Genomic DNA, 26,755 nt, shown 5'->3' with positions numbered 1-26,755 from the left:
GTTTGAGGTATAGCATCTTATATTATAATTTGGCTGAACTTTCTCACTCTTGCAATCTAGTGCTCTGCTTTTATAATAATAAAATGTATAGCCAAACACACTAAAACCAGATTTTTGTATTTGTTTGATACCTTTTATTCGGGGGAATACTCACAGCAGAGAGACATTATTGACATGGCATGGAGCTTGTTCTCAGATCTGATGTAAGGTCGCATGCAGATAACAAAGATATTTCCAAAGCAAGTGACAGCAGAAACAACCCAGACAAACACTCTCTGTATAATGCTAGCTAAGAGATTCTCAAAGGATGAAATCCCATCGGTATTTGGCTTACAGCTGCGCACATGAGGGGCATATCCACAATACTGGAATTTCTTAAAATATCTGGTTGAGGAAAAAAGAAAATGAGAAAAATGTTTCACTCTGATTATCAAATTGATGTTTTGGGATCCATGTTTTTCACAATAATATGGGCATTTGTGGAACACCTAGTAAAGAACCAAAGCATAAAATGTTTTATTGTAATAGAAAACTAGTAATAAAGGATTCTGATTTTTTCAGTATGCACACAAAGAAATGCATAAATTCATTAATGGATTCCAAGGCTAGAAGGGACCATTGTGATCATCTAGTTTGACCTCCGGTATAATGCAAGGCATAGAACTTCCCTGAAATAATTCCTAGAGCAGATCTGTTAGAAAATGGTTAGTGATGGAGACTCCACCACTAGCCAAGGTAAATTGTTCCAGTGGTTAATTACTCTCCTGTTTAAAAATGTAAACCTTATTTCCAGTCTGAATTTGAAATAAACTTCAAGTCTGTATAAAACCTGTCAGGGTATGAACCGATTAGTTAGTTAATGTTTGTATAGTAGTTGGATGCTTAAAAGCACAACATATGTGTGCTAAACATTAGTAATAACAGTACTTTAAAAAAGTAATTATTTTAATTGAATCCATAGTGCACACTATAAAAAGATATGATTGTGACATGAGATATGATATCAAAAGATATGAGAGTGCAGAAACAATAGCTAGTCCTCACTAAGATGGGAGTTAACTAGCTCTTGCCCCCCTTCCCCTTTCCCTAGTTTAATTACTTCTGTGAAGGCATATAAGAATGTCTGCAGGGGAATCAGAAAGCAAAGAGTGCCTGTAGAAAGTCAAGAGATCTACACCCAGCTGCTAAGTTGGGGCATTTTCCCCCCTTTGTTTTACTTATTGATAGTTTGTTTTAATTTATACTGATAAAGGTTTGATCATTCATGCTGATTATGGTTGTATTTTTTCATCAGCTGAAAGTGATCTGGTACATTCTGAGAGCCACAGAAACATTATTAATAATATCTATATCAGAATACATTATACATATACTAGCATACCTAAACTGGTGCTATTAATATTACTTTAAATCATGTATACATCAATAAGCAAACCTAGATAGGGTCAGTACAATATCTGTTTACAAGGAACTGAACTTTGTTGTTTAGGAGATTTAATAATAATTTTAACTTTATCATTATGTTAAAATTAATCCTAACCTCCCCCGCATCACTTTTTCTTAATGATACTCTCAGCTTACGTGACAGCATCAATTGGTTTTTTCAATTATTCAGAGAGGCAGTAAATGTAAGTTCTCATACATTTCTATTTTTAAACATTCTGCACTTTGTCAAGTTAAAAATTCAGAACACAAGGAGGAAAACTGGAATAATCTACTTACATGTGGGAGAGATTTCTAAGTGGTTTGAACATCCTTCTTTGGATATTTGTAATTTCAATGCCCTCCAGGCTGCTATAACCGATATATTCACAATCAAAAAAGGCAACATAAAATCAGTGGTAAAACACAACAGGCTTATTGTGGGCATAATTGTGTGTAGCTTTGATTATATGAAACTATAGATGAATGAGAATTGTATCTAGTCCATTCATATATTTGAAAATTCTGCAGTAGAAATTCTAAATAAAAAGCTAAAAAGTGAAATAAAGTAAATTACAGTTAATTTTGATAATCTCACTGTCCTAATAGCACAAAGGAGCCTCTTTCAGTGCTCTCAGCGCTTTCAGGTATCTATATTATTACTTTGCCCTTCCAAAGTACTGTTCTATTGATGTTCTTCCATTATCTCAGGGAAAATAACAGTTCTAATAATAATATTTTAAATTCATATTGTGCCTTTCATCTCAGGGGGTCCAAAGCACTTCGCTAGCTATAGTAACAAACACTGAATTCACCCAATGACTGGCATACTGATTTGACAAAGACTGAGAAAAATCATAGAAATGTAGGGCTGGCAGGGACTTTATGAAAAGTCATAAAGTCCAGCTCTCTGTGCTGAGGCAGGACCAAGTAAATCTAGACCATCCTTGACATGTGTTGGTCTAACATATTCTTAAAAACCTCCAATGATGGGAATTCCACAACGTATATTGGAAACCCATTCCAGAACTTAACAGCTCTTATAGTTGGAAAACCATTCCTAACATCTAACCTAATTCGCCCTTCCTGCAGATTAAACCCATTTCTTCTTGTCCTTTCTTTGATGGACATGGAAAACAACGGGTCACCGTCCTCTTTATAGCAGTCCTAAACATATTTGAAGACTGTTATCAGGTCCCTTCTCAGGCTTCTTTTCTCAAGACAAAACATACCCCATTTTTCAAGCTTTTCTCAGAAGTTAGGTTTTCTAAACCTTTCAAAATGTTGTTGCTCTCCTCTGGACTTTCTCCAATTTGTTCACATCTTTCCTAAAATGTTGGCCACTCTTTCAAAACTACCATGGGATTTTTTTGTTTTTATTTTTTCTTAATGTAAGAAAAAATTCCATTAATATCTTCAACTACAATATTATGTCACCGAAGTATAATTTTATAGTATTATATTAACAGAATAATTACTTACTTCTTTCAGTCCAAACAGTGCAACAGTTAAATGTATAGTGTGTTTTCTAAATATACGCTGTCATTTTTTGATTTGCACTAAGATGAATTTGGGGCCTATCCTACAAAGATTTGAGTGAAAGCTGCTGAGTTCACAGCAGATCAAGCCAGAGATGAAGAACAGTATCTGCCTTAATGGTTAGTTGCTGTGAGGTAGTGGCCAGCTCTAAGGGTCTTTTAAGGCCTTTTTCTCAGGGCTTGTTTTATTGTCCACAGAATGATTGCTTTCCCTTTTCCTCCCAACCAACTTTCTGCTTATCTCTGGTCACTGATGCAGAAATTTCTCATCTGCTTTCTTCTTCTTCTGACACCTCCACTTGTCCCAGTGACCCAGTCCCATCCCATCTCCTGATCTCCCTTACGTCCACTCTCATCTCCTCCCTTATTCTTCTTACCACTCACTCTCCTCTAGCTCTTTGCCTTCACAACACAAACATGCTTTAGTGTCTCCCATTTGAAAAAAAACCCAACCTTCATCCCACTTGCCAATCCAACTATTGCCCTATGTCCATTCTCCCTTTCGTCTCAAAGCTCACTGAACACACTGTTTACAAGTACTATCTGGAGTTCCTCTCCTCCAATTCCATCCTAGACACTCTCCAATCCACCTTCTGCCTTGCACACCACTGAAACCATTCTTTCCAAAGGCTCAAATGACATCTTCTTAGCCAAATCTCAGAACCAGTACTCCATTCTCATTCTCCTTGACCTGTCAGTTGCCTTAGACACAATCAACCATGTTCTTCTTCTTGAAATCTTGTCCTCCCTTGGCTTCCATGACTCCTTCTACTTCTCTAATTGCTCCTTCAGCGTGTCCTTGCAAGGAGCCTCCTAATCCCCACTCCTACTTTCTGTGTGGGTTCCACAGAGCTCTGTCCTTGGTCTCCTTCTCTTCTCCCTCTACATCTGATGTCTGGATAACCTCATCTATAAACACAAATTCAATGATCATCTCTATGCAGACAACTCACAGATTTATCTCTCTACTCCAGACCTGTCTCCTGTCCAGACTAAAATCTCAGCCTGTCTCTCTGACATATCTTCATTGATGTCTAACCATCAGCTCTGGATCAACATAGCTAAAACAGAGCTCTTCATTTTCCCCCTTAACCCCTCCTTTCTTGATCACCATGGACAACACCACCATCCTGCTTATCATTCAGGCCTATATTCTGGGTGTCATCTTTGACTCAGACCTCTCCCTTGGTCCTTACATCTGGGTTACGTCTAAATCTTATCAAGTCTTTCTGCATAACATCTCTAAATACAGTCTTTTCTATCACTGGAGTATGGGGTTGGTCTTTCTCAAGGTTTCCTGTGGAAACTCACTGTGTATAAATAATTCAATACATTTTGAAACAGGGGGACTGGAACTCATCCCAGATGAATGACTATAGTCCAGTGATTAGGACATTCACGTTTGCTCTAGGGCCTAATGAATATTTAATTTATATGCAGTAGAACAGCTTCAACAGGGGAGATTGAGCATAATCTGCTCTAAAATACCTCATACCTCCCCTTAGAAAGGGGAGACCTAAATTCAAATCTGTTCTCCATCAGGAAGGAGTGGGGAACGGAACTGTGTCTCCCACATCCCAAGTAAATACCTTAATCACTGGGCTAAATGATAAAGGGGGCGCATCTCCTTCTCCACCAACAGGTTTAATTGCTTAACTCTAGGAGAGGGTTCATGGCCGTGAATCCCAAGCAGAGGGAGCCACCTCCCTCCAGCCTGAAGTGAGGCACCTAAGGACTTGACCACGGGGTGATTTAGTGCACAACAAGCTGGGGCGTGTAAATCTACAGCACATTAATCTGCTGTGCACTAAGTTGCCCTTTGGACTCTGATACCATGCACTAGAAGTTCCATTTCAAAGCATGCTATGAAACTTTTAATGTGTGGCAGCATTGTTCACATGGAGAGTTAGTGTGCAACACACTAGTGTGCTGTAGATTTACACCCTAGCGTGAGGCGCACACTAACTGTTCATCTAGAAAAGCCCTTACCTTCATGACAGTGGAATTGATTTCACCCTTTCTGGATATTTTTATATGATATCTGGACTGACTGGTCTCTTTTTGTGCTTCAAAATTTCCCCCAAAAGAAGCTGGAGAGCTCAAAAAAAATTTGAATATTGTAAGTAATTTTTTTCAAAGTTACATCTTTGAGGGACACCAATAAATACAATACAGGAGTAGAGATACAAAGCACCTCATATGTGGCTTGCTATTATACTTGTTCTGGAGAAACAACTTTTCTCAACAAGAATTGCAAAATCAAAAAGAAAATATCCATGACACATATATCAAAAGGACTAAATACTTACAGGGATTTGAGTTTTAGTAGGTAATCAAACTGGTTTGCTTGTATTTTCTGGATTGGGTTATATGAAAGGTTCCTGTAAATGCAAACAGCGATATCTAGTACTGTGCAGATTCCTTAAAGCTTCTTCTAAAGATAATGTCTAGCAACATTATTCCTTTGTTTTCAATTCCTGTAATAGTGACTCATAGTAAGGCAGTTACAATTGTAAATAGTGATACTCCTCTACCTGACAACTTGGTAAACAAGAACAAAGAACAGACTGATGCTTCACAGGCGTGATGTTAACACAAGAAATTTTATTCAATGTTTTTAATTGCAGAAATATTTCAGTTGCTAAACTTTTTGGACTTTATATATTAAAAAAAACTCCAAAGAATTCTTCATCATCATCATAGCAAATCCAAAGTGGCATTGCCTCCTTGCAGATCAAGTGCCACCCAGACGTATCTCTAGCTAGGACTGCAAGATTACCAAAAAAATCACATATATTTAATACTCCTAAGGGCATTCTGCACCAAAAAATTAAAAATTATGCACACAATATATTGAAATTCTGCAAAATTCTACAAATTTTATTTGTCAAATAAATGTGAAGACTCCAGCATGGCATTGGGGAGCACAGGCCACTGGCTGTACAGAGGTGGGAGATCACTGTGCAGCTGCCCCCTGGGACATGGACTCAGCGGTGAGGCTGCATCCAACCCTGAGATAGGACCAGAAACATCCCAGGGCCCTGCCTCTCTGTGCCAGGTGCACCAGGTGTAGGCAGGCAGGCTCAGCAATGCAGGATCCAAGTGCGTGTGTAGGGGGGCTAAGTGGGGGGATCCAGGTGTGGGTTGAGAGGGCTCTGTGTGGGGCAATCTGGGTGCCAGGAGCTCAATGGGGGATCTGGGTGTGGGGAGGATCTGGATGCACAGGGGCTTGTTGGCGGGTTCTGGGTGCAATGAGACTCTGCTGAGGGATCCAGGTGAAGGTGGTTGGGGGTCAGCAGTGGGGGCCTGGGTGTGTGGGGGATAGAGCTTGGCAGGAGGGTCTGGGTGTGGGGGATCCGTGGGGGGTTCAAGTTGCTGGGGGAGTGGGGTGGGGATCCATGTGCAGTTGGTTAGGGCTCAATAGGGGATCTGAGTGCAGGTGGCTTGTTGCAGTGGTCCAGGTGCAGGTAGAGTGGGGCTCATTGGGGGGAGGGTTGTTCTGGGTGCGGGCTCAGTGGGAGTGTCTGGGTATGAGGGGGTCTGGATACATGGTGGTTAGGTGGATGGGGGAGCAGCTCCATGTACAGTGATTCCTCCCCCTGCAGCTGAGGAGTGATGGGTACAGGATGTGCAGGGGTGGGGGAGAGCTTGCAGAGCTTTCTTCAGCTGGGGGAGAAATCTGAGGGTAGGTCTGACATGGTCCCAGATGCCGTGCAGGGGAAGAGGAAGTCCCATCCTCCCCAGCCCAGCCAGGACTAGCAGCTGAGCCCGGCACAAGGTAGGAGCCACCATCAGTGTCTTCTGCAGTCCCATTCCCTGCCCCACAGTGATTTGCTTCTCTGCCAGCTGCCCTGGGCACCCGAAACATAATGCTGGGGTTGTATGACCGCTCTTGTGGCTTCCCTTTGCTTCCCTATCAGAAAGTCATTTTTCTGTGAGGAAGCAAAGAAATCTGTGGGGGGACATAAATTCTGTGCATGCACAGTGGTGCAGAATTCCCTCAGGAGTAATTTCAAAATAAGTCACAGGTTTTTTTCTAGTCTCTAAAATGCATCTTTTTTACATGCACTTATGTGACTTGAGAAAGAAACTTGAGGGCAGTAGAATAAAATAACACAGATTAGAATCAGGCACAACCACTCTGAGTATTTATGTGTGTGTGTGTGTACCTCACAACTTTTTGTTGTCCTCCTAATGTCCCCTACAGGCCTACAGTGACTGCAGGACTAATGTCTTATACCCAGTCTCTCCAGCTTTATGTGCACCACTGCATTGTGCTGGCCCTTACCAAGGACACGGTGTGAGGGAAAGACATCAAAAGAATACCCACTCCTGATTAAAGGTATTTATGTAGATTTGTGATGCAACAGAATGAGAATTTCATTGTGTTGCATTACATCAACCCAGTTACAGTGGGACCTGATATAGCTGGGTACCAGATACCATACACCTTGTCGTTCACCACAGAAGTACATTAAAAAGGTGAATGTCAATGGGGAGGATACAAGAATAAGAGTTCTTTGAGGGATCTCTGTTATTACTGCACAGTCCCTACTAATCCTCTCTAATGTGGCTCATGGTTTAAAAGTCACAATTTGGCCCTAAAGCAGGACTGAATGAGTAGAATCATGCTCTGAAAATGTCTTTACATTTTGTGACTCCACCCATCTTTGGAGATAAGCAAATATGATTGGGATCCTATAATTCCAAAGTGTTTCCACATTTTGTAAATAAACCACCCCACAGAAATATACAAACAGGTCTGGGCACTACATTTGTGGTTTAATCTCAGTCCATCCCTGCTTACATATTTTTAATATTACTCCACTAATTTCCTGGTGTTACTCACTTTGTGCCTTTTTCTCTCATTGATCTGTCAACCTGTTCAGAGCCGTTATGTTCTCCATGCACAAAGAACAAAACAGTCTAGATTACTTCTATTTCAGATTCAGGCAAACACCACACATGGGGCCTGATCCTGCAAACATTTGCTGTTGGGTGTGATACTTGATATGCTGAATGGCTCTACTGAAGTCAGGAGTCCATGAAGTCAACAGAACTGCTCGTGATAGGCACTATTATGCCCAGCAGCAGTGTTTATACATTTGGGTACAAAGATCAAACAAATATGAAGAGTGGTTTTTTTTTATTTTGTAGTAATCTCTCTATTGAATCTTGTTGCAGCTCTGCTGTCAAACACAATGTCAGATTTCTATATTTCAGGTTGTAATACATAGAAAACAGAATCATAGCAGCATAAATCACAGAAACTAAGAGATTCCAATAGAGATAATGTGTCATTTTAACAGTAAATTCAATACTTGAGGAAAAAGTGTATTCCTAAAATATATTCTTAGGGCCAACTCCTGTCACATGCTGAGATCCTGTTGAAGTCCATGGGATCTCTCATTCTAAATGGCATAATCATTTTTTGTGTGCTGAGTAATGGAATCTAGTTATTAAAAATACTAACAATATATTGGGCAGGAATAATTTTAAATAATTACAATCATGATATTATGCATCTTTTAGGCAATTATTTTGTACATAATCTTTTTTAAAATTGCATTTCAGACTAAGTTTGGCATTTTCAGGTAAAACTCAGATATGAACATGACTTTTTTGGTTTTGCTTCCTGGACTGGATGACTGAAGCTATTGTTTCGAATGAATAATGTACAATAACACACAGTATAAGGAAGAGTTATTATAAAGCCTTACAGCTGTGAGAGCTCCTTCAGGTCCTTAAATAGATATGGAGGAAGTGATTCAATCTTGTTGCTAGCCAAGTCTCTGTGGAAACAATCGCAGATATAATATAATTTGTTGTTAGTGGTTTCTTTTCATTATGTCAAGAAGCATTAATAACGTAAAGAGGTCCATAACTTTGAGTCCCTTTGTCAACTCAAATTATAGGTTGTTATATAGGTTATCAGAAACCTGGAAAATAAAAGAATGATGTTAAAGCAAAAAGTGAAAGATAGAGATCTCAGACTATATGAGACCATGTAATACTCACAGGTCTTATTATTTTTTACTTCACTTTTGCTTTGATTTTAATTATCTTTTCATTTTCTCTTCTTTGGTGCTGCTTCTTCTCTCCAGTTCCCCACCTGCTCCCCAATCAATTCATTTATGGTCTTGGACAGAAATATCAAAGGATTTTTCCTGCCTAAACTAACCAAATAATCTAATTTCTCAGTTAATAGGATAAGACCATTTCAATTATATTTACAGGGAATGTTTAGTCAGTTTCCACTTTAATTCCTTACTTATAGTAGTTAATTGATTGGGAATAAAATTCTTTATCCATTGTGCAACTAAAATGGATTTTTAAAAAATGTCCTTATGCATACATTATCTGTTACATCTAGTTTTTAATAATAATATTTAGCACTTATTAATAATGTAGCAACAACAAAGATTAAAAATATGCCCATCCTGGGCAATAGGATTTGCATGCTTTGACATAATTTAAAAAATGCAACATTTAATAACCAGCAGTTTCCACAAATCATTAAATTAACTGATGAGCAATATATCAAATCAAACTCTTCAAGTCAATGGAGAGGCATCCAGTTACATGAGTAGAGAATTTGCCCCCTGACCTTTATCTATCACATGAGACAATCATCTACCAATGTGACCAGTGTAGAATCAGTGCTGCAGAAAGGCCCCTCCCCTGACTGACAAGAGTCAGGTAGATAGGACGCAACCAGATATTTTGAGGGTTGTCTTAGCACTATCTTCTCCATAATGTTAACCCAAAATGGAAGATTAGATACTGGGCAGTAGCTGGTCAGACAGTTTGCATCAAATGAGAAACCCAAATCTGGGATGCGCTCAGAGAGTACAGATTCTTCTTTGTCAGCTGCTTTCCTGTTCACTGGTGGTAAAAATGCTTGGGGGCCCTGATTACATTACTGGCTTAACCTTATGCAGCTGTGCTATTGCTGGCATATGGGTGCTAGTATATATAGCCTCTGTGACATACCTTGTCCTTATTCAGGAAACACACTGCTCTTGTGGGCAGACTATGCTGAATCACTGTGAAGTTTGATGCTGTCTCTAAAGCTTGTCATATGAAAGCAGAATTACTGACAAATACATAAAATACATCTTCACAATTAAAATGATCTAAATTATTCAGCTGTTCTTTGATTTAAAAAAAATCAACTTACAGTTCATCTAACTTCTGGAGAGGGGAAAAGCTGTTTTCATTTAAGAAACTGATTTTGTTTCTTCTCATCACCCTGAAAGGATAAAAACAAACTTATGCTTCCTCAAATGTGTTTGTTTTCTGAGAAGACCATGATACATAATCAAGTAATTGATTACATTCTATATAATTTTTCACATTCTGTCTTTAATTTACATCTTGTTTTAAACAATGTTTCATATCTTACTTAATTGTTCAGTACATTAAAGATATGCCAAGTTATTAAAAGTTCATAAATTTTAATATTCTATGAACAATTTTTACTGTGAATGTATAAGCATATATATATATATATATATATATATATATGCTATATGCTCTTTCAGTTGCATTTGCATCTAACGACAACTAAGTTATTCAGAAATGTCAAATATCTTGATATTCTGTATGCCATGTGACAGTATGATGGCTCTAATTATTGATTATTTGAAAATTCATGATATTTTTGAACATATGAATGAAACACTTTTTATGCAAAAAGTATGAAAGTCCAAATCCAAAATCTGGTATTTCTGAGAGATTCAACCATCAAGGACGGGAGCCTAGATTCTTTGTTCACCCAAAACCTCCCAATACACAAAGAATAATCAGGGGAAAGCCATGTAGGAAAGAAACAGCTGAGAGAAAGAAGTGAGGAGGAGATGAGAAAGTGACAACAATAGCAGTCCAGAGGCTCATCAACAGCATCAGAAGGGAGCGAAGGGGAATTGTGAAGATGATTGCAATGGCTCTGAGGAAGCTTTGGGGAAATTCTACAATGTCTTGGATCAGCAACCTGACCGAATGATATTATCCTTGAATCTGGTCAGTTCATGTGGTAGAATTTTTTTCTTTTAGTTTTTAAATCTTGGTATTTGATACTATCAGTCAAACTCACTTAAATGGAGTTATGCTGCATTCATCGGTGGTGAATGTTACCATATGTCCATAGAACAGTTCTACTTTATTGTGTATAATTAAAATTTAGCATTTTAATAATCTCCATCAATTCTAAGCACCAACCAATATTTTGGAAACTTGATGTCGCCCATTGTGCATAATGTAACAGATGTTCACCATAAACACTACTCATTCTGGCTGCATAGAATGTGCTATTACTTACAGTACAGTTAGAGTGCTGCAGGAGATGAAAGTGACATTTCTTAAATTATGTATATGATTGCCTTCAAAGTCCCTAGGAGATAAAGCCAAAAAATTCTATCACTGAAAAAAGTTAACTTCAATCAAATAGTTACCTTGAAGTAATTATTTATTAAAGGGAAACCTCAGCAGAACCTAAGGGCTGCACAAAGCATAATAATATTTGGATGTTTCATTTTTCAGCACGCCCCAAACTGCTTTAGGTGATAGCAGTGTCATTAACTCAGGTCGGTGAAAATCTGAATCCTGAACTCAGGTACTAGAGAGACTAACTCTTTTTGTTTTCAAAATCTGAGAGACAAATTATGACTGCCCTGATGGCAGTGATTGAGTGGTCTCGGGGCAGGGGTTGGGGAGGGAGAACTCAGGGAGCCCCTTGTCTCTAGTGCTTCCAGCAGGATGCATCTATAATTTAGCTGCCTGCTCACCATGACTGCAATATTCTCCTAGCAGAATTCAACACACCTCAGGAAGTCAGTCTAGTTAGGCTGGCATGAAATGGGGATTGTCTATTCTGCACATCATTCCCTTCCCTCGTATTACCTTGGTAAAAAGTAACATACCAACAAAAAGGTATTGGGGTTTTTTTGGGGCAAGGGGGGACGTAATGACTTACAGCCAATGTAACCTGGGCATGTGTTGGCAAAGAGGTTTATCAGGCAAACGTGCAAGAGAATTATTCATCAGCACTCTGGAAAAAGAAAAACAGTATCGCTAGCAATTGATGTTAAAACAATGCCCCAGCCTCTTTTACAGTTTTGTTTCTTCTCAGTAGAAAGCAGGCAGAATTTATTCATTTTTCATATTGTTAGAGATAGTAAAATGATTAAAAAACACTTCAGTGTATTTCATTATGAGTACTGGTGTGATCCTATTGTCTCTTGAATTACTAAATGATTGACTTGGGAAAGGGAAATCTTCTGCAGACGGTGGGGCAGATTCACTGGTACACTCTGGCTGCCTAGAATCACTGGAGCAGCACAAAGCACCTGAAGCGTATGTGTGAATCTGGCCCCATTTATCTTTTTGAAATTAAACCTAGAACTTGATCATTTTCCTATTGAATCAATAGGAGCAGGGCTGGGCCCTTGTTTATATTCAGCAGCATTTGACATTTGCATAGATATATAGTATGATTACTACCTAATTGGCCATCGTCTTTTTTCATATTGGTTTCAACTGAGTTGCTTTGGATTTACACTGGTGGGAGAAGATTCTGGCCTTCTAAAATCTGTATCAGGACAGAATAGAGAGGATGGAAGTGAAAAGATCCTGGCACTTCCCTAAAAACTGTTAGATTCCCAGTTATAAGATAAAGGAGGAGAATGCTACTAAATACCTTATTGTGATGGATATAAAGTAGCCTAGAACTAAAATATCACAAAGCACTATGTACTGGAAAACATTATCAAATGATTTAAATGTGTGGGAAGATATTAAACAAAAGAAGGTCGGTAAAGATGTGTAAGAATTTAATCAAATAAAGCTAGGTGTTACTAAGGAAACATTTTTTTTCTTAATGTAAGTTTCCACAGACTATGTGAATATCCAAGAATATTGAAGTCACTGAGTCCAATAAACTTGGAAAAAAATACAATTTACTGAAAACCATACTTTCCATGAAACAACTGTATGCAATGTAAAGCTATTGAGAAGTTGATATTACTTTTCCCCTCCAAAACGGATACAAGAAAATCTCTCTCTCTCTCTCTCCTTCCTCTCTCTTCATAGTTTGTCAGTACCCTGGTGTTTATTGGGTCCCAAATTATCCAACTGATAGTTTGGGATATGATATATGACTGACTTTATAAGGCTGCTCCCGCTAACATAAGTGCCTCACTATGCTGACTTAATAACATCACCTCCCCGAGCGGTGTAGAGTCACAGTTGATGTATTTCAGAGTAGCAGCTGTGCGATGAAGTGAGCTGTAGCTCACGAAAGCTTATGCTCAAATAAATTTGTTAGTCTCTAAGGTGCCACAAGTCCTCCTTTTCTTTTTACAGTTGATGTAGTAAGTTTGACATTGTGAGAGTGTAGACTCTGTGTTACTTACATCAACTGTTAATGGTCTCCAGCAGCTGCCCCTCAATGTCCCACACACCATTCTAGTCACTGTGAACTCCGTTGCCCAGGGGTCAGGTAGACAGGAAGCCCCCCCTTCTCCTTTAAAGCCCCACAAATTTTTGAAATTCCCTTTCCTTGTTGCCTGGATTGCCAATCACACCTAGCAGCCCTCCATTGCAGAGTGTAACTTCCCAGCTGACCATGAGCCCTGTGCTTGCAATGCTCATGACAATAGTGGAGAGTTGTGCAGGCACCATGCTTCTGTCAGTGAGGAGGAATGCATGGGTTTGTGGGATTATGAAAAGAAGGTGTGAAAATTATGGGATGCAGAGGAAATTATGAATGGAGAACCCTGTATCATGCAAAATTGACCCCGTGCTCCCAGTAATCCCTGTCTGACTTGTTTCAGCCCCATCAGGCATTGCAAAAACTTCACAAAGACCCTGTACTCCATGGTGGCAACTTGCACAGTGGGATACCTATTCATGGTGCAATGCACTCTGCATCGATACAAGCACTCCTGGTAAGGACGCACACCGCTGACACAAGGAGCCAAATGTGGACATACACAAGCGATGTATACTGTGTGCAGTTCTGGTCTCCCATGTTTAAAAAGGATGAATTCAAACTGGAGCAGGTACAGAGAAAGGCTACTAGGATGATCCGAGGAATGGAAAACTTGTCTTATGAAAGGAGACTTAAGGAGCTTGGCTTGTTTAGCCTAGCTAAAAGAAGGTTGCGGGGAGATGAGATAAATACAGGAGAGGGAGAGGAATTATTTAAGCTCAGCACCAATGTGGACACAAGAACAAATGGGTATAAACTGGCCGCCAGGAAGTTTAGACTTGAAATTAGACGAAGGTTTCTAACCATCAGAGGAGTGAAGTTTTGGAATAGCCTTCCAAGGGAAGCAGTGGGGACAAAAGATCTATCTGGCTTTAAGATTCTACTCGATAAGTTTATGGAGGAGATGGTATGATGGGATAATGTGATTTTGGTAATTAATTGATCTTTAAATATTCAGGGTAAATAGGACTAATCCCCTGAGATGGGATATTGGATGGATGGGATCTGAGTTACCCAGGAAAGAATTTTCTGTAGTATCTGGCTGGTGAATCTTGCCCATATACTCAGGGTTTAGCTGATCGCCATATTTGGGGTCGGGAAGGAATTTTCCTCCAGGGCAGATTGGAGAGGCCCTGGAGGTTTTTCGCCTTCCTCTGTAGCATGGGGCACAGGTCACTTAAGGGAGGATTCTCTGCTCCTTGAAGTCTTTAAACCACAATTTGAGGACTTCAATAGCTCAGACATAGGTGAGGTTTTTCGTAGGAGTGGGTGGGTGAGATTCTGTGGCCTGCATTGTGCAGGAGGTCAGACTAGATGATCAGAATGGTCCCTTCTGACCTTAGTATCTATGAATCTATGTAATAACTGTGGCAGCTGTATGCCGACGTAATTTAGGTCAACACAAATTTGTAATGTAGATATGGACAAATGTAGAGAATCATGTGCATCCTGATTGGTTTCTTATGTGCTGTTGAAAAACAAGGACATAGAGCTCACTTCTGGTTCTTTTGAGTTTAGCGGACTAATACAGGACTCATGTACGTTAGCATACAAAAAGACTGAAAAAGCTAGGTTTTGGACGGGGGTGGGGCTCAGTTCCGCCAAAATAAGCTTCTCTACTGGAGACAGTTGACAATACAGCTTTACAAACAAATCTTATAAACACACATTAGTTTTTATCTATTCTCTTTTTTAAGTATTGCATTTAATTCATATTTTAATACCTACAGGAGAATAAGTGAGTTGAGTCCATGAAATGTTAGTGGAGAGATCTGATTGATCTTGTTATTTTCAATTATCCTGTAAATCAGAACAAAGTGTATATCAGACTGATACATTACCGGGGTCTGAACAGACATTAGAAAAGATAATGTACCCTGAAGTGGCATTATTCAAATACCTATTCGAACTACATAAGAATATTTAATTAGCATACTGTGATATATTGAGGTAGAGTACTGAAACTTCATCAAATGACATGGGAACTCCTTTTCCAATGCAGTTCACATGATTATTTGAAAGATTTTTTTAAACTTAAAAATAAGAGCAAGTTTCTTGTCAACTTTTAAAACAAGGTCATCAGAACTTTGACACCATACAGAGAATTTCTTCAAAGTAGCAGTACATCAAAACATCCCTGAGACAATCCTGCAATTGAACATGCACGGTAAAAGTTTGTCAGTCATTCTTCATCAAACAGACAGATATGTAATTAATACCCTTAAATCTCAATGTTATTTTTTTCAAATCCCACTATCAGAAGAAGCAGTAATATTGTCAGGATTTCATATTATGAATGTCATTTCCTCTGTGGGATGTGAAGCACCATATACAGGCAAAGGACTGTCCAAGAAATTCCATTCTGAAGTGCTCCATTTCTGCCACTTTGGAGTATCTGATTTATTTTATATATTATTTTGTGTTAAGCAGTTACTTATTTATAACTGTGCATACTACTGAAAAATAAGCTACAACAGAGCCATGAAAGTTCTAGGGCTCAATTCTGCTTCCAAAGTCACTGGGAGTTTTTAATGTACTTGGAGTAGAAGGATTCCCTTAATTATCATGCTGTATACAAAGAACTGTTACATAGATTAAAAAAAATTTCAAATATTTCTTTGTGTTGCCTTAACTATTTCTTGAGAAAATCTATCCAAAACTAAGAACAGTACGTACAGCCACTCAAGCTTATGCAGATCTTCAAAGACACCAGGCTTTAAAAAGGTTATCTTGTTGTGACTCAGATACCTGAAACAAGATCAATTCAGATAAAAAACAATAGACTCTCTATAATGACAGGTTTCAGAGTAGCAGCCGTGTTAGTCTGTATTCGCAAAAAGAAAAGGAGTACTTGTGGCACCTTAGAGACTAACAAATTTGTTAGTCTTTAAGGTGCCACAAGTACTCCTTTTCTTTTTGCGAATAGACTCTCTAATCAGTGTTAGAGGAGTGAAGAAGAATTTTAAGATTTTCTTTTATTATTCCTAACAGTATTATTAAATTACATCCTCAAGAGATTCCATTGTTAACAATAAAAACATTTATCCTTGTGTGACTGTGATCACATATTGACCCTTTGTCTCTTTCAGGATGCTAGTGTTTACCATGGAAGCAGCCTGGCATTCTGATTAAAGATATGGCTGCATGGACAACAGTGAAACTACGTCCACTTGGAGCTTTTTGGCAATGATCATCTAGAACATTTTCATCTTTTCTATTAGAAAACACAGTAGGCTCTAACTACCATCCCTGCATCAGAAGCATTTGGGGCCTGCTTCAGCTGCCACTGAAATGAATGGCAAAACTCCAATTGATTAAAATGGGAGCAAGTTCACAGGTCATAGGTCATTAGGCATAGGTTTTAAATACTGGAATAACTGAAAAAGACTGAAAAATAAAGAGTGGGACTGCAAATTGTCTGAAGTAGTAGTAATAATAAACGATCATAAAAAATTAGGGTGAAAAAATACAAAGAATAAGGGAAATAACAGCTTTGTAATTTACCTTTTAAGTGATTTCAGTATACGGATTTATTTTTTTTGTACAATCTCACTCACAGGCCAAAACTATTTTTAAATTGGAAAACAGTCATCTTTTGTAAAATCTGCTGCACAATAAGAAGCAAGAGTCCTTTCCTTATGTAATTGCTTCTTTACAGAAAAATAAGAGTTTTCAATTATCTCAAATTAAACATGGCAGCCCTACTGTTTTCATTCCTGGCTCTTAATTCCATAATGACTCATTCCAGGATAGCTGGCATTTAAAATCACTGAGGTTTCCTCTTTTTCTTTCTGAAACAGCAAATTTTGGAGATAGGGACAGAGTACGAGATCCATGAAATATTTTAAGAGTACTTTCCTGCCAAATAACCTTGCTACCATTTGTCCAAATCCTCTGAAGTTTTTAGTGAGAATAAGCGCTTAACTGAAGTTCAGAATTTGGGCCATTTTGGAATTATCTAAGGTCCACAATAACTGAGAGAGAAATGTATAGCTGTTTTCAAAAGTTGCCCCATTCCACATTGCTTCGGCATTGCAATGGTAATACTTACAGTTTTGTCAGGTTATATAATCCTTTGAAAGCATATGCCGATACAGTTCTGATTTTATTATTCTGAAGATACCTAAGAAGATATAATAATAACAATTCATTCTGTAAAAATGCAAATGCAAAAAGATCCCCAAACTTATCAACTAAATTTCAAACTAAGTACATATATTATTTAAAAGGATGCTGTCAAGGTGGCTAGGCCTTAAAATTAAACTCTCACGGCAGTTATTTCACATGGCTGGTCTTACCTTAAAGATTTCAAAAAAAGTGTATTTAAATGAAAAAATAACACATTGCTGCAGTGATAATTCAAAATCAGCCAAAACAAACACCTGACTTGCTTTGCATTCATTGTAAATGAACCAGTGCATGCATGCTGCCTCCTGATTTCATCCCTAATCCTGCAATCTGATCTTGTAAGGAGGAGACATTTATGCTTGTGCAGAGTCCTACTATAGTCAATAGGCATGCATGGGTGCAGGATCTGCCTCTGCAGATAAGACTACAGAACTGTTATAATGGAATGCATGCAGTGGTTTGTTTATATTGATGCATTTAGTCTTGGGGTTGATGTCATTCTAATAAGGCCTGCAGCAAAGGTCAATTAAAACACTTTGCTGGAATTTCTATTTATAATATGGGTCAATTGTCAAAGGGTTGCATTTTCGGTAATTTAATCAAAATGTACTGTGAAACTTGCTGATTGTTGCTAACAAAGTATTATGCATACTTCCCCACCCCCCTTTTTGCTCCTTCTCCTTTGCAATTAATGAATTGAGGCAGAGGTGAAAGTAAGCCAGTACACCCCAGTACGGCGTACTGGTCAGAGCTGGTGTGCCATACCGGGACCGGCTTTCCCAGATGGCAATTTAAAGCCCCGGGGGAGCAGCGGTGGGGATTTAAAGGGCCCCAGAGCTCCAGCCGCTACTACTGCCCTGGCCCTTTAAATCCCTGCCGGAGCCCTGCTACCGAATCCCTAGGGGAGTGGTGGCGGGGCTCAAAGAAGGGATTTAAAGGGCCGGGGTGGTAGCGGCTACCAGAGCCGCAAGTCCTTTACATTCCTGCCTGAGCCCTGCTGCCCGAGCCCTGGGGTAGTGGTGGTGGGGCTCTGGCAGGGATTTAAAGGGTCCCAGAGCTCCAGCCACCGCTACTGCCCCAGGCCTTTAAATCCCTGCCTGAGCCCTGCTGCCCAAGCCCCGGGGTAGTGGTGGAAGTCGGGAGCCCCCAGGGCTCCTCAGCGATTTAAAAGGCCTGGGGCTCCATTGCAGTAGCGGCAGCTCAAGCCCTGGGCCTTTTAAATTGCCCCCGAGCCCTGGGGCTCCCAGCCGCCTCTGCAGCTGGTAGCTCAGAGGTGATTTAAAGGGCCCTGGGCTCCCAGCCACCACTACCGCAGCTGGAGCCCCGGGCTCTTTAAATCAATATTTAATTTTAAAAAGCATGCTTTCCTTCTCTATACAATATTTTCTTTGTTGTAAAAAAATAAACGTTTTCAACAAAATCAAATAAAGGATTCAATCCTGCTCCTGTTGAAATCAATGGGAGATTTGACACGGATTGCAAAAGAAACAGGATTGGATCCAAAAAGGTCTTATCAATTTGTGAGAGATCCCTTAGCAAACCCACACTTGTGAATCAGAAGGAAAGTAAAGGAATTAAATTCTGTAAGTAAATGTTTCATGTATACGTTTCATTTAATGAAACAAGCCACTTTGTTTTCAGAACATTTTTAGTTTGAGATCTAAATTGTACTTAAGTTTGTGAACACAAGATGGTGCTGCACAACCTCAGAATTCAAGTTAGAATCCAAGAATGTTCTAGGAAAAATATTATATGTCTTGATCTGGCAACAATGATAAGTGGTCCTATGCTTTCACACTTTATTTCTCAATTGTTCCTTATTTTTCATGATTCACCCTCATAAAAGGACTGGGATTTTTTAAAATAATGAAATGTATACAGAACATCTATAGTAATATACAAGAAATAATTCAATCAAAGGTTTTGGTCATGATATAAGCCATTTTGTGGTAGTAGTCACCAGCAGTCATCACCAAAAGGCTCAGAAATGTGATTTTAAAAAAAATGGTTCTCAAAGATATGAATGAGTCTTTTCATGACAAGGAATGCCTTTTACTTTGCAAACTTTCAGAATACTGAATGAAACTGTATCTGTTTTCTTTCATTTCTTCTGATAGAATTGCTGTCTATTATAAATTTAATTTCTTTAAGACACATAGATGTTAAGATCCACATTATTATTAGTTTTCTAATGTACAAAAAATGATAAAAATGTAATGTCCAGAAAGTTTAAGCTGTAAAAAAGGGATGGAAGCCACATCAGGCTATTTGAACATGATTACATGATTGAAAATTTCAGCTAAAGGAAAGAAACAGTAGATTTTTTTAGTATAATCAGAGTTTTCTCAGTAAGCCATAAAATTGCCTTATCACAGTTTGCTCTTATTTAAGATTTTAGGTTAAAATGATTCCTTACAGGTTTTTCAGATCCTGGTACTTCTTGAAACTATCAGCAGAAAGCTTTCGTAACTGATTCCGTTTAAGGGACCTATAATAAAAATAAAATTATTCTGTAAGTACACTAAGTAGGCCAAATTCATCTCCAGTATAACTCCGCCAACTTCATTTTGATCTAATCAATTTGCACCATGTTTTAGTTGGCAGAAATTTCTATAATAAGTTAAATATTTCCAGTAAGGTTACCCTTATATGCCAGTATGTGTATGTGTGTGTTTTGAAAACTAAATGGAGAAGGGATTTTTTGTTGTATACCTTCCTCTCCTGCCTCTGCATCATATTATATCCATTTATGTCAAAGGAGTTAAACCAGGGATGAGTTTGGAAGGAAAGGGAAAGGGGAAGGAGTGGTTTAGAAGGGGAAAGGGTATCACTTATCTTAAATTTCTGGGCAGGATTTTGGTTTGATTTTTATAAGCACTGTTCCCTCCACCCCTTTCTATATATAAACTCATATCAGCTGCACATTATGCAGCTGTTGAAAGATGCAATTAAAGTGGCAAAGCTAATCTTACTGAAAGAGCTTAAGGGTATGTCTACATTGAAGCGGGAGGGTGTAATTTCCAGCTTGAGGAGACATAGCACAAACTCTGATCGAGCTAATATGCTAAAAACAGAAGCTTAGCTGCAGCAGCACAAGTAGTGGGAGGGGCTAGCAGCCCGAATACAAACCTGGTGCCTCAGAGGGTTATGTATTCAGGAGGTTATCCCCTCCTGCTGCTTGCACCACGGCGGCTACACTTCTATTTTTAGCATGCTAGCTCCATCATAGCTGGTGTGGATAGATCTCCTCTAGCTGAAAATCACACTTTCTGGCTCCAGGGTAGACATACCCTAACAATATAAGCCCTGTAGACCCAGGAATGAGAACTGCATGGTTGATCAAGAATCTTCCATAGGGCAATACATAAAATTACAAGCGGTGCTCTTGGATCAGCATTGTAGGATAGTATTTTTCCCTCTCAGAGGGGAGGTAGATTTTTCATCCTTGAGAAATCTTCAGTGTTCCCTTCACTTCCACTAACATTCTCACTCAAGTTCTCACATAAGAGCTACTATCCTTCTGGCCAAAGATGACTGGAAGGGACTCACTTTGGGTCTTTGTCATTGCTGCTCCTTAAATCAGTTTCAAGGGTGGCTGTTTTATGACATGAGGCACTTAGAGCTAAATTCGCCACCTTTGCAGCACTCTGGGGACCTTCTGACTGAGGGAGCAAGAGACTGGGACTGGGACTCTGGCCCAAGTCTCTTATATTACAGAAGACAATAGTCAACAGCTGGGAGTCACAGGGTGAAGCCATTTTAATTATGCAGAAAATGAAATCCTGTGAGAATCATTAAAAATGTATTTTTACACATGGGCCTCTCCATGTCTCTGCTTGAGCCCTGAGAACTCATTTTTTCCCACCTATTTTAAACGCATTGTATCTCTCTCAATGATGCATATCATAGCCACTGCCCTTCCAGTTTAAGATTAGTCTGGATTCCCTTCACAGCTCACTAATGCAGCACTTTTAACCAGCAGGGAGGGTTATTGTTAAATAATGTGAAACAATCCATTTCATGGGAGTTGAGTGAGCTGTCTCCACAGGCACACTCATCCTCTGCTGACCTCATGAATGAGGGATAAGTACTAATAAAAACTGTGTATCTAGCACCAAACCACTAGCCTGGCCTTCAGGCTCGTTTTTAAACTGAAAAATTAGCAGGCACAGTATTTCCTTCAAGATGTGAATGAAACTTCCACATATAAAGACAGAATTTAAAACTGTCTAGAAGAAGAGTTGGCTCTGGCATTACCTGATCATGGATTGTCATTAGTTTATAACAAAATTTGAGGGCTGGGACAGCTTGTTAAAATAAAGTGATAATGCTATGACTTCTATTCAGGAGTAAAAAAGGGCAATGTCTTACAGCACGAGATTGATCAGAACGTGCAGGCAAATGAACAACAGATACCTGGGATGGATTTAAGCAGCAGCCTACAACTTTATTAATTTAACAGCGGGGAGGGATGATATGTGGCCGCCCCTCATTCTCACGTAACACACTTCCAGTGTGGGGCTACAGGGCTCCCACCAGATAACCGATAGCTCAGGGTACACATGCCCAGTCCTACCTTTAGGACTCAGTTTGCTTCTGGATCCTCTCTGCCTCCCCCTGTGTGAGGGGCAAATAGAGGTTACTAAGAGCAGACCTCAGTCTACAAAGATTTCAGGTCTCCCTTATTCCTATAGGCAAAAGGTCCACCAGTGACATTCCAGGTCTCATTTACCTCTGGGAGCAGGCCATTTATCTGCACTGGACACTGGCTTCCAGTTGTCATGATCTAAGTGCTATCTTCTTAATGTTAAACTTTAAAGTCCTACTGCTTGACCCAGCGGTGTCTCCATGGGTACATCTACACAGCCAGCAGCAGCCCATGGCAACAAGCCTCAGGGCCCAGGTCAACAGACTTGGGCTCATGCTACCACGCTAAAAACAACTGTATATACAGCACTTTGAAGTTGCAGCTCAGGCTCTGAAGCCCACTCCCTTCCCTAGGCTTCAGAGCCTGAGTTCCAGCCCAAGTTGCAACATCTAGACAGCTACTATTAGTGCTGTAGGGTGAGCCCAACAAGCCTGAGTCTGTTGACCTGGGCTCAGAGGCTCACTGCTGCGGGCTGCATAGTGTGACAAAGCTTTGTCCTTGCCTCCGTGGGTCCCACGTTTCCTGACGGATTTCACTAGCCTCAGAGGCTCACTGTGACCCTCCACGTAACCCTTCTTTCTCTAGAGACAAGGGTCACAGTCTACTGAGCCATTTTCATCATAAGCCAGCGAGGGCGGTGAGGAGAAGTTATCCTTCCTTGCACAGTCTCTGTTGTCTCACAGTCTCAGTGATTAATCAGGGGGCAAAGGCGGGGGAGAGGGAGAGCCCGGGTCCACCCTCTACTCCGGGCTCCAGCCCAGAGACCCTAATAGTATCAGCTATGGTAGCTGACCTTTTAGAAACATGACATGTACAATTCCCTGGGCTACTTCCCCCACAGCAGCCCTCACTTCCTCAAGCTCCACTTCACCCTTACCTCAGGGCCTCCTTCCTTGTGCCTGATGTGGTGTGTACTACTCAGCCTCTCCAACAGCACAACTTCTTCCCACAGCTCCTGACATGCCCGCCCACCCACCTGACTAACTGGGAGGCTTTTAACTAGTTTCAGCCAGCCCGATTGGCTTCAGGTGTCCCAATCAACCTAGCATTCTCCCTGCCTTCTGGAAAGTTCTTAATTGGACCCAGGTGTCTTAATTGACCTGGAGCAGCTGCCATTTCACTGATCCTGGTACCAGGGATTTGTTTAGCCTGGAGCGACTCTCTCTCTCTCTCTCCCCCTCCCCCCCTCCCCCCCACTGCTCTCCCATAGCCTTCTAGCTTGGAGGGAGGTGGGAAGCTGCTACTCCTACTGCTACTAGGTCCTAAGCTCTCCCTGCTGCTCCAGCTGCTCCCCTGGCTGGACCAGACACCCCCATTCTCTGCTACTTGGCTGCTGGACCCCCCACTCTTGGGTGCTACTACTGCTGCAACTGCAGCCCTGGGGGGGGGCTGCTAGCCCACTCCCCAGAGAGGAGGAGTGAGGGACCCCAGCCACTGCTGTTGTGGACACCACCACCACCACCTGAGAGGGGTCCATTCTGCCTGCCTGGACTACAACCTGGAGTTCCTGGAGCTGCTGCTGCTGCAGAGGCCGCTGCCTGGAGCTGCTGAAGCCCGAGGAGGAGAAGAAGAGGATCATCTGCCAGTGGGGCAGCACCTAGAGACTTTGCAGACCACCGTGGAGGGGGCCCTAAGACTGAGTAATTTTCAAACTGTGCTCTTGTGGTGGGGGTTTTGACTGTGTTTGTAGGGACACAGGGGGTGTGGTGTGGAGCTGCCCCCCGATCCATCTGTGTGTCCCCCCCAACCCCCACCACTATTACCACCACCGCTGCCCCCTCCACCACCACCACTAGCTGTATACCATCTGCCTCAGCTCCTGCCTCTGGACTCAGCTGCTTGCTTGGCTTGCCACGCCCTATTTCCACCATTTGGGCCAGAAGCAGCAAGCTAAAAAAGACTTGTGCAAGTGCACATGGGCACATGTGCCCCCCCCGGACTGCCTAACCCCCAGCTTTGCCCTTTACTACCTGCCCCATTTGCCACTTGCTTTGCCTCCTCTTTTGCTCCAGCCCCCCTTACTAGCTTCAGTTTGTTTGCCTGCCCCGCCCATTTCCTTCTGCAGCCTTTGTTTGTTTGCCCCGCCCCAGCCTCTGAAGCTAGCCCCTTGGTTTCCCTGTTCTACCCCCAGACCGCTTAGCCCCTCGCTCCGTGTGCCCATGCCCCCTCCCATGCGCTTGTGCAACTCCCCATTTCAGTTGCAACCCTCTTCACTGCACCTTCAATGTTGTTGAACCCCCCCCCCATAGTGCACCAAGAGGAGCCGGAATTTCCACCTTGTGTCGGTGACTGACCCCTAACCCCTGATTGCCCCCCGTCCAGCCCACCCCTTTTGGCGCCCTCCTCCTCTGCCTGCAGCCTAGCGGGGAGGAGTGGTCGACCTGCTTCCCCTCTCCCCTCCTCCTTTTGATGTCCCCCCTTTCCTCCTTGCTCATGATGGCGGGGGATGAGATGGGTGAGACCTCTCCAGTAGCCAGAACACCCCCTCCCCCGCCTACCCCTCTGTCACCCCCCCAAGCTTCTACCTCCACTGCCAAACCATCTGCCATCGCCCCCGCTGGGGCACCAGCAGCGACGGGCACCAGGGTGACCTCCACTACTGCCACGTCTCTCACCCCCTCAGATTTGGGGGGAGTCCTCCCAGCTGGCGGGAAGGGCCAGGGGAAGAAGAAGGGGAAGGGCCCCGCTAAAAAGACCAGGCCCTCCATGGCAGGGGCTGCCCCCAATGCCCCGGCCCCATCTCCAGCTGGGGCGCCCCTCCCTGCTGTTCCCTCCACCAGCTCTGCAGGTGTCCCTCCCCCGGCCCCCAGAGCATACGCCCAGGTAGCGGCAGCCCCCCCACCTGCCGCTACGTCATTTCTCCAGACAACCGCCTCCGCTACCATCTATAGCGGCCGGGGCCCCTTTCCCACCATGACCAGGAAGCACGGCGTCCGTTGCCTCCTGGTGCCCGCCTCACCCCACGTGGAGACCTATGTGCGGGCGTTGGCGAGGGTGGTGGGGCCCACGGCCATTGTGGCGGCCTCCAAAATGTATGGCAAGGTCGTCTTCTTCTTAGCATCGGAGGCCGCCGCCCAGGAGGCGTTGGAGAAGGGCCTGGCGGTGGGGGGCGTGTTCGTCCCTTTAGAGCCGTTAGAGGACCTGGGCGTCCGCCTGGTCCTGACCTCCGTCCCTCCCTTTCTCCCCAATGCTGCCCTGTTACCCACCCTTTCTACCTTGGGAAAACCCATCTCTGTCATCAGCCCTCTCCCGTTGGGCTGCAAAGACCCCGCCCTCCGTCACGTCCTCTCCTTCCGCCGGCAAGTGCAGCTTCAACTGCCGCCGGCGGCGCACGACGGAAAGGCACTCGAGGGGTCCTTCCTAGTCCCCTACCAGGGGGCCCGTTACAGGGTGCATTATTCCACGGGGGAGGCCCGGTGCTACCTCTGCCGGGTGATGGGGCACGTCCGGAGGGACTGCCCCCTGGCCCGGGAAGAAGGGGCACCCAGGACCCCCGAGCCCCGGCAGGGCACCGGCCCCGTCATCGCCGACGCCCCTGGCTGCCCGGCACCTGAAACCGCCCCTCCTCCTTCACAGTCCACCATTGCTCCCGCTCAGGCCCAAGGGGCACCTCCCCCACTATGCCCAGACGAGCGGGAGAACCCCGCCCCCGCTGCTTGCAATCTGGCGGGGCCTGTGGAGGAGGGTGCGGCAGGGACACCGCCAAGCATGGGAGAGGGCCCGCCCCAAGGGGAATCTTCCCTCCCTTGTGCTGCCCCACCGTTACCCCCTCGAGTCCCTGAGCCATCGCCTCTGCCCCCTGACACAACCCCTGCTAGCCAGCCCCCAGATGATGCCATGGAGGGCTGGGCCCTAGTCCAGGGGAAGCGGGGCAAGCGGAAGGCTCGAGCTCCGCTCCTCCCATCTGACGCGGAGGCCCCCCGGAAGACCAGGAAGGGGGGCACCGATGCCGAGCCTTCCGCTCTACCCACGGGTGTGTTCCACCCACCAGAGCCGGCTGGGGAAGACGTGGCAGCACTGGAAGGCGGTATCTCCCCTCCACGGGAGTCCCTCCCCTCCAAGACCCCCGAGGCACCATCTGAAACCCCAGTGTGCCCCGAAGTGACCGTCGCGTCAGGTGCTGGCGGGGAGAATCCCGGGGTAGCGGAAAACAATTTCCCATCTATATTTGAGGAGATCGAGGCCCTGGGTCTGACCCCGGTCACCCAGGGGGAGGACAATCCTATGCCAACGGGCCTCGATCTGGGCGACTTCATTCCAGCCCCCCTTTCCCCATACTCCCTCCCCGTAACCGTTGCTTCTGCTCCCACCTCCGAGGAGCCCCTGGACTCCTCCATCAACCTGGCTGCAGAGGGCACCCCGCTGAGAGCCGCCGAGCCAGTTGAGGTGATGGCCGGTGCCACGCGGCTGGAACCTGAGCCACCAGGGGCATCCCTCGCTGGTGAGGAGCATTCAACCTCCTTTCCGGGAGAGGACCCTACAGAAGAAAGTCCACCTCCTGATGCCGTGGCTGCCAAATCCACCAGAGAG

General features: G+C 42.8%; 1 protein-coding gene across 3 annotated transcripts in view; it reads right to left on the bottom strand.

Annotated features, from left to right (window-relative positions):
• Nucleotides 1-26,755, bottom strand: part of RXFP1 (relaxin family peptide receptor 1) — a 98,792-nt gene that overhangs the window by 7,795 nt on the left and 64,242 nt on the right. The window contains exons 5-15 of one of the 3 annotated variants that reach the window (XM_038399176.2): nt 19,994-20,065; nt 17,501-17,572; nt 16,126-16,197; nt 15,178-15,249; nt 11,935-12,009; nt 11,281-11,352; nt 10,141-10,212; nt 8,681-8,752; nt 5,270-5,341; nt 1,723-1,794; nt 155-384 (exon numbers count right to left, since the gene is read on the bottom strand). In XM_038399176.2, the coding sequence (XP_038255104.1) occupies nt 155-384; nt 1,723-1,794; nt 5,270-5,341; nt 8,681-8,752; nt 10,141-10,212; nt 11,281-11,352; nt 11,935-12,009; nt 15,178-15,249; nt 16,126-16,197; nt 17,501-17,572; nt 19,994-20,065 (953 nt within the window). The remainder of the gene's footprint in view (nt 1-154; nt 385-1,722; nt 1,795-5,269; nt 5,342-8,680; nt 8,753-10,140; nt 10,213-11,280; nt 11,353-11,934; nt 12,010-15,177; nt 15,250-16,125; nt 16,198-17,500; nt 17,573-19,993; nt 20,066-26,755) is intronic. The other 2 variants (XM_038399178.2, XM_038399179.2) reach the window with 2 other exon arrangements.

The sequence above is a fragment of the Dermochelys coriacea genome, chromosome 4 (assembly GCF_009764565.3).
Source record: "Dermochelys coriacea isolate rDerCor1 chromosome 4, rDerCor1.pri.v4, whole genome shotgun sequence".
Classification (NCBI taxonomy): domain Eukaryota; kingdom Metazoa; phylum Chordata; order Testudines; family Dermochelyidae; genus Dermochelys; species Dermochelys coriacea.
Note: the sequence above shows the minus strand (reverse complement) of the source record. Positions and strands in the feature narration are given on the sequence as shown.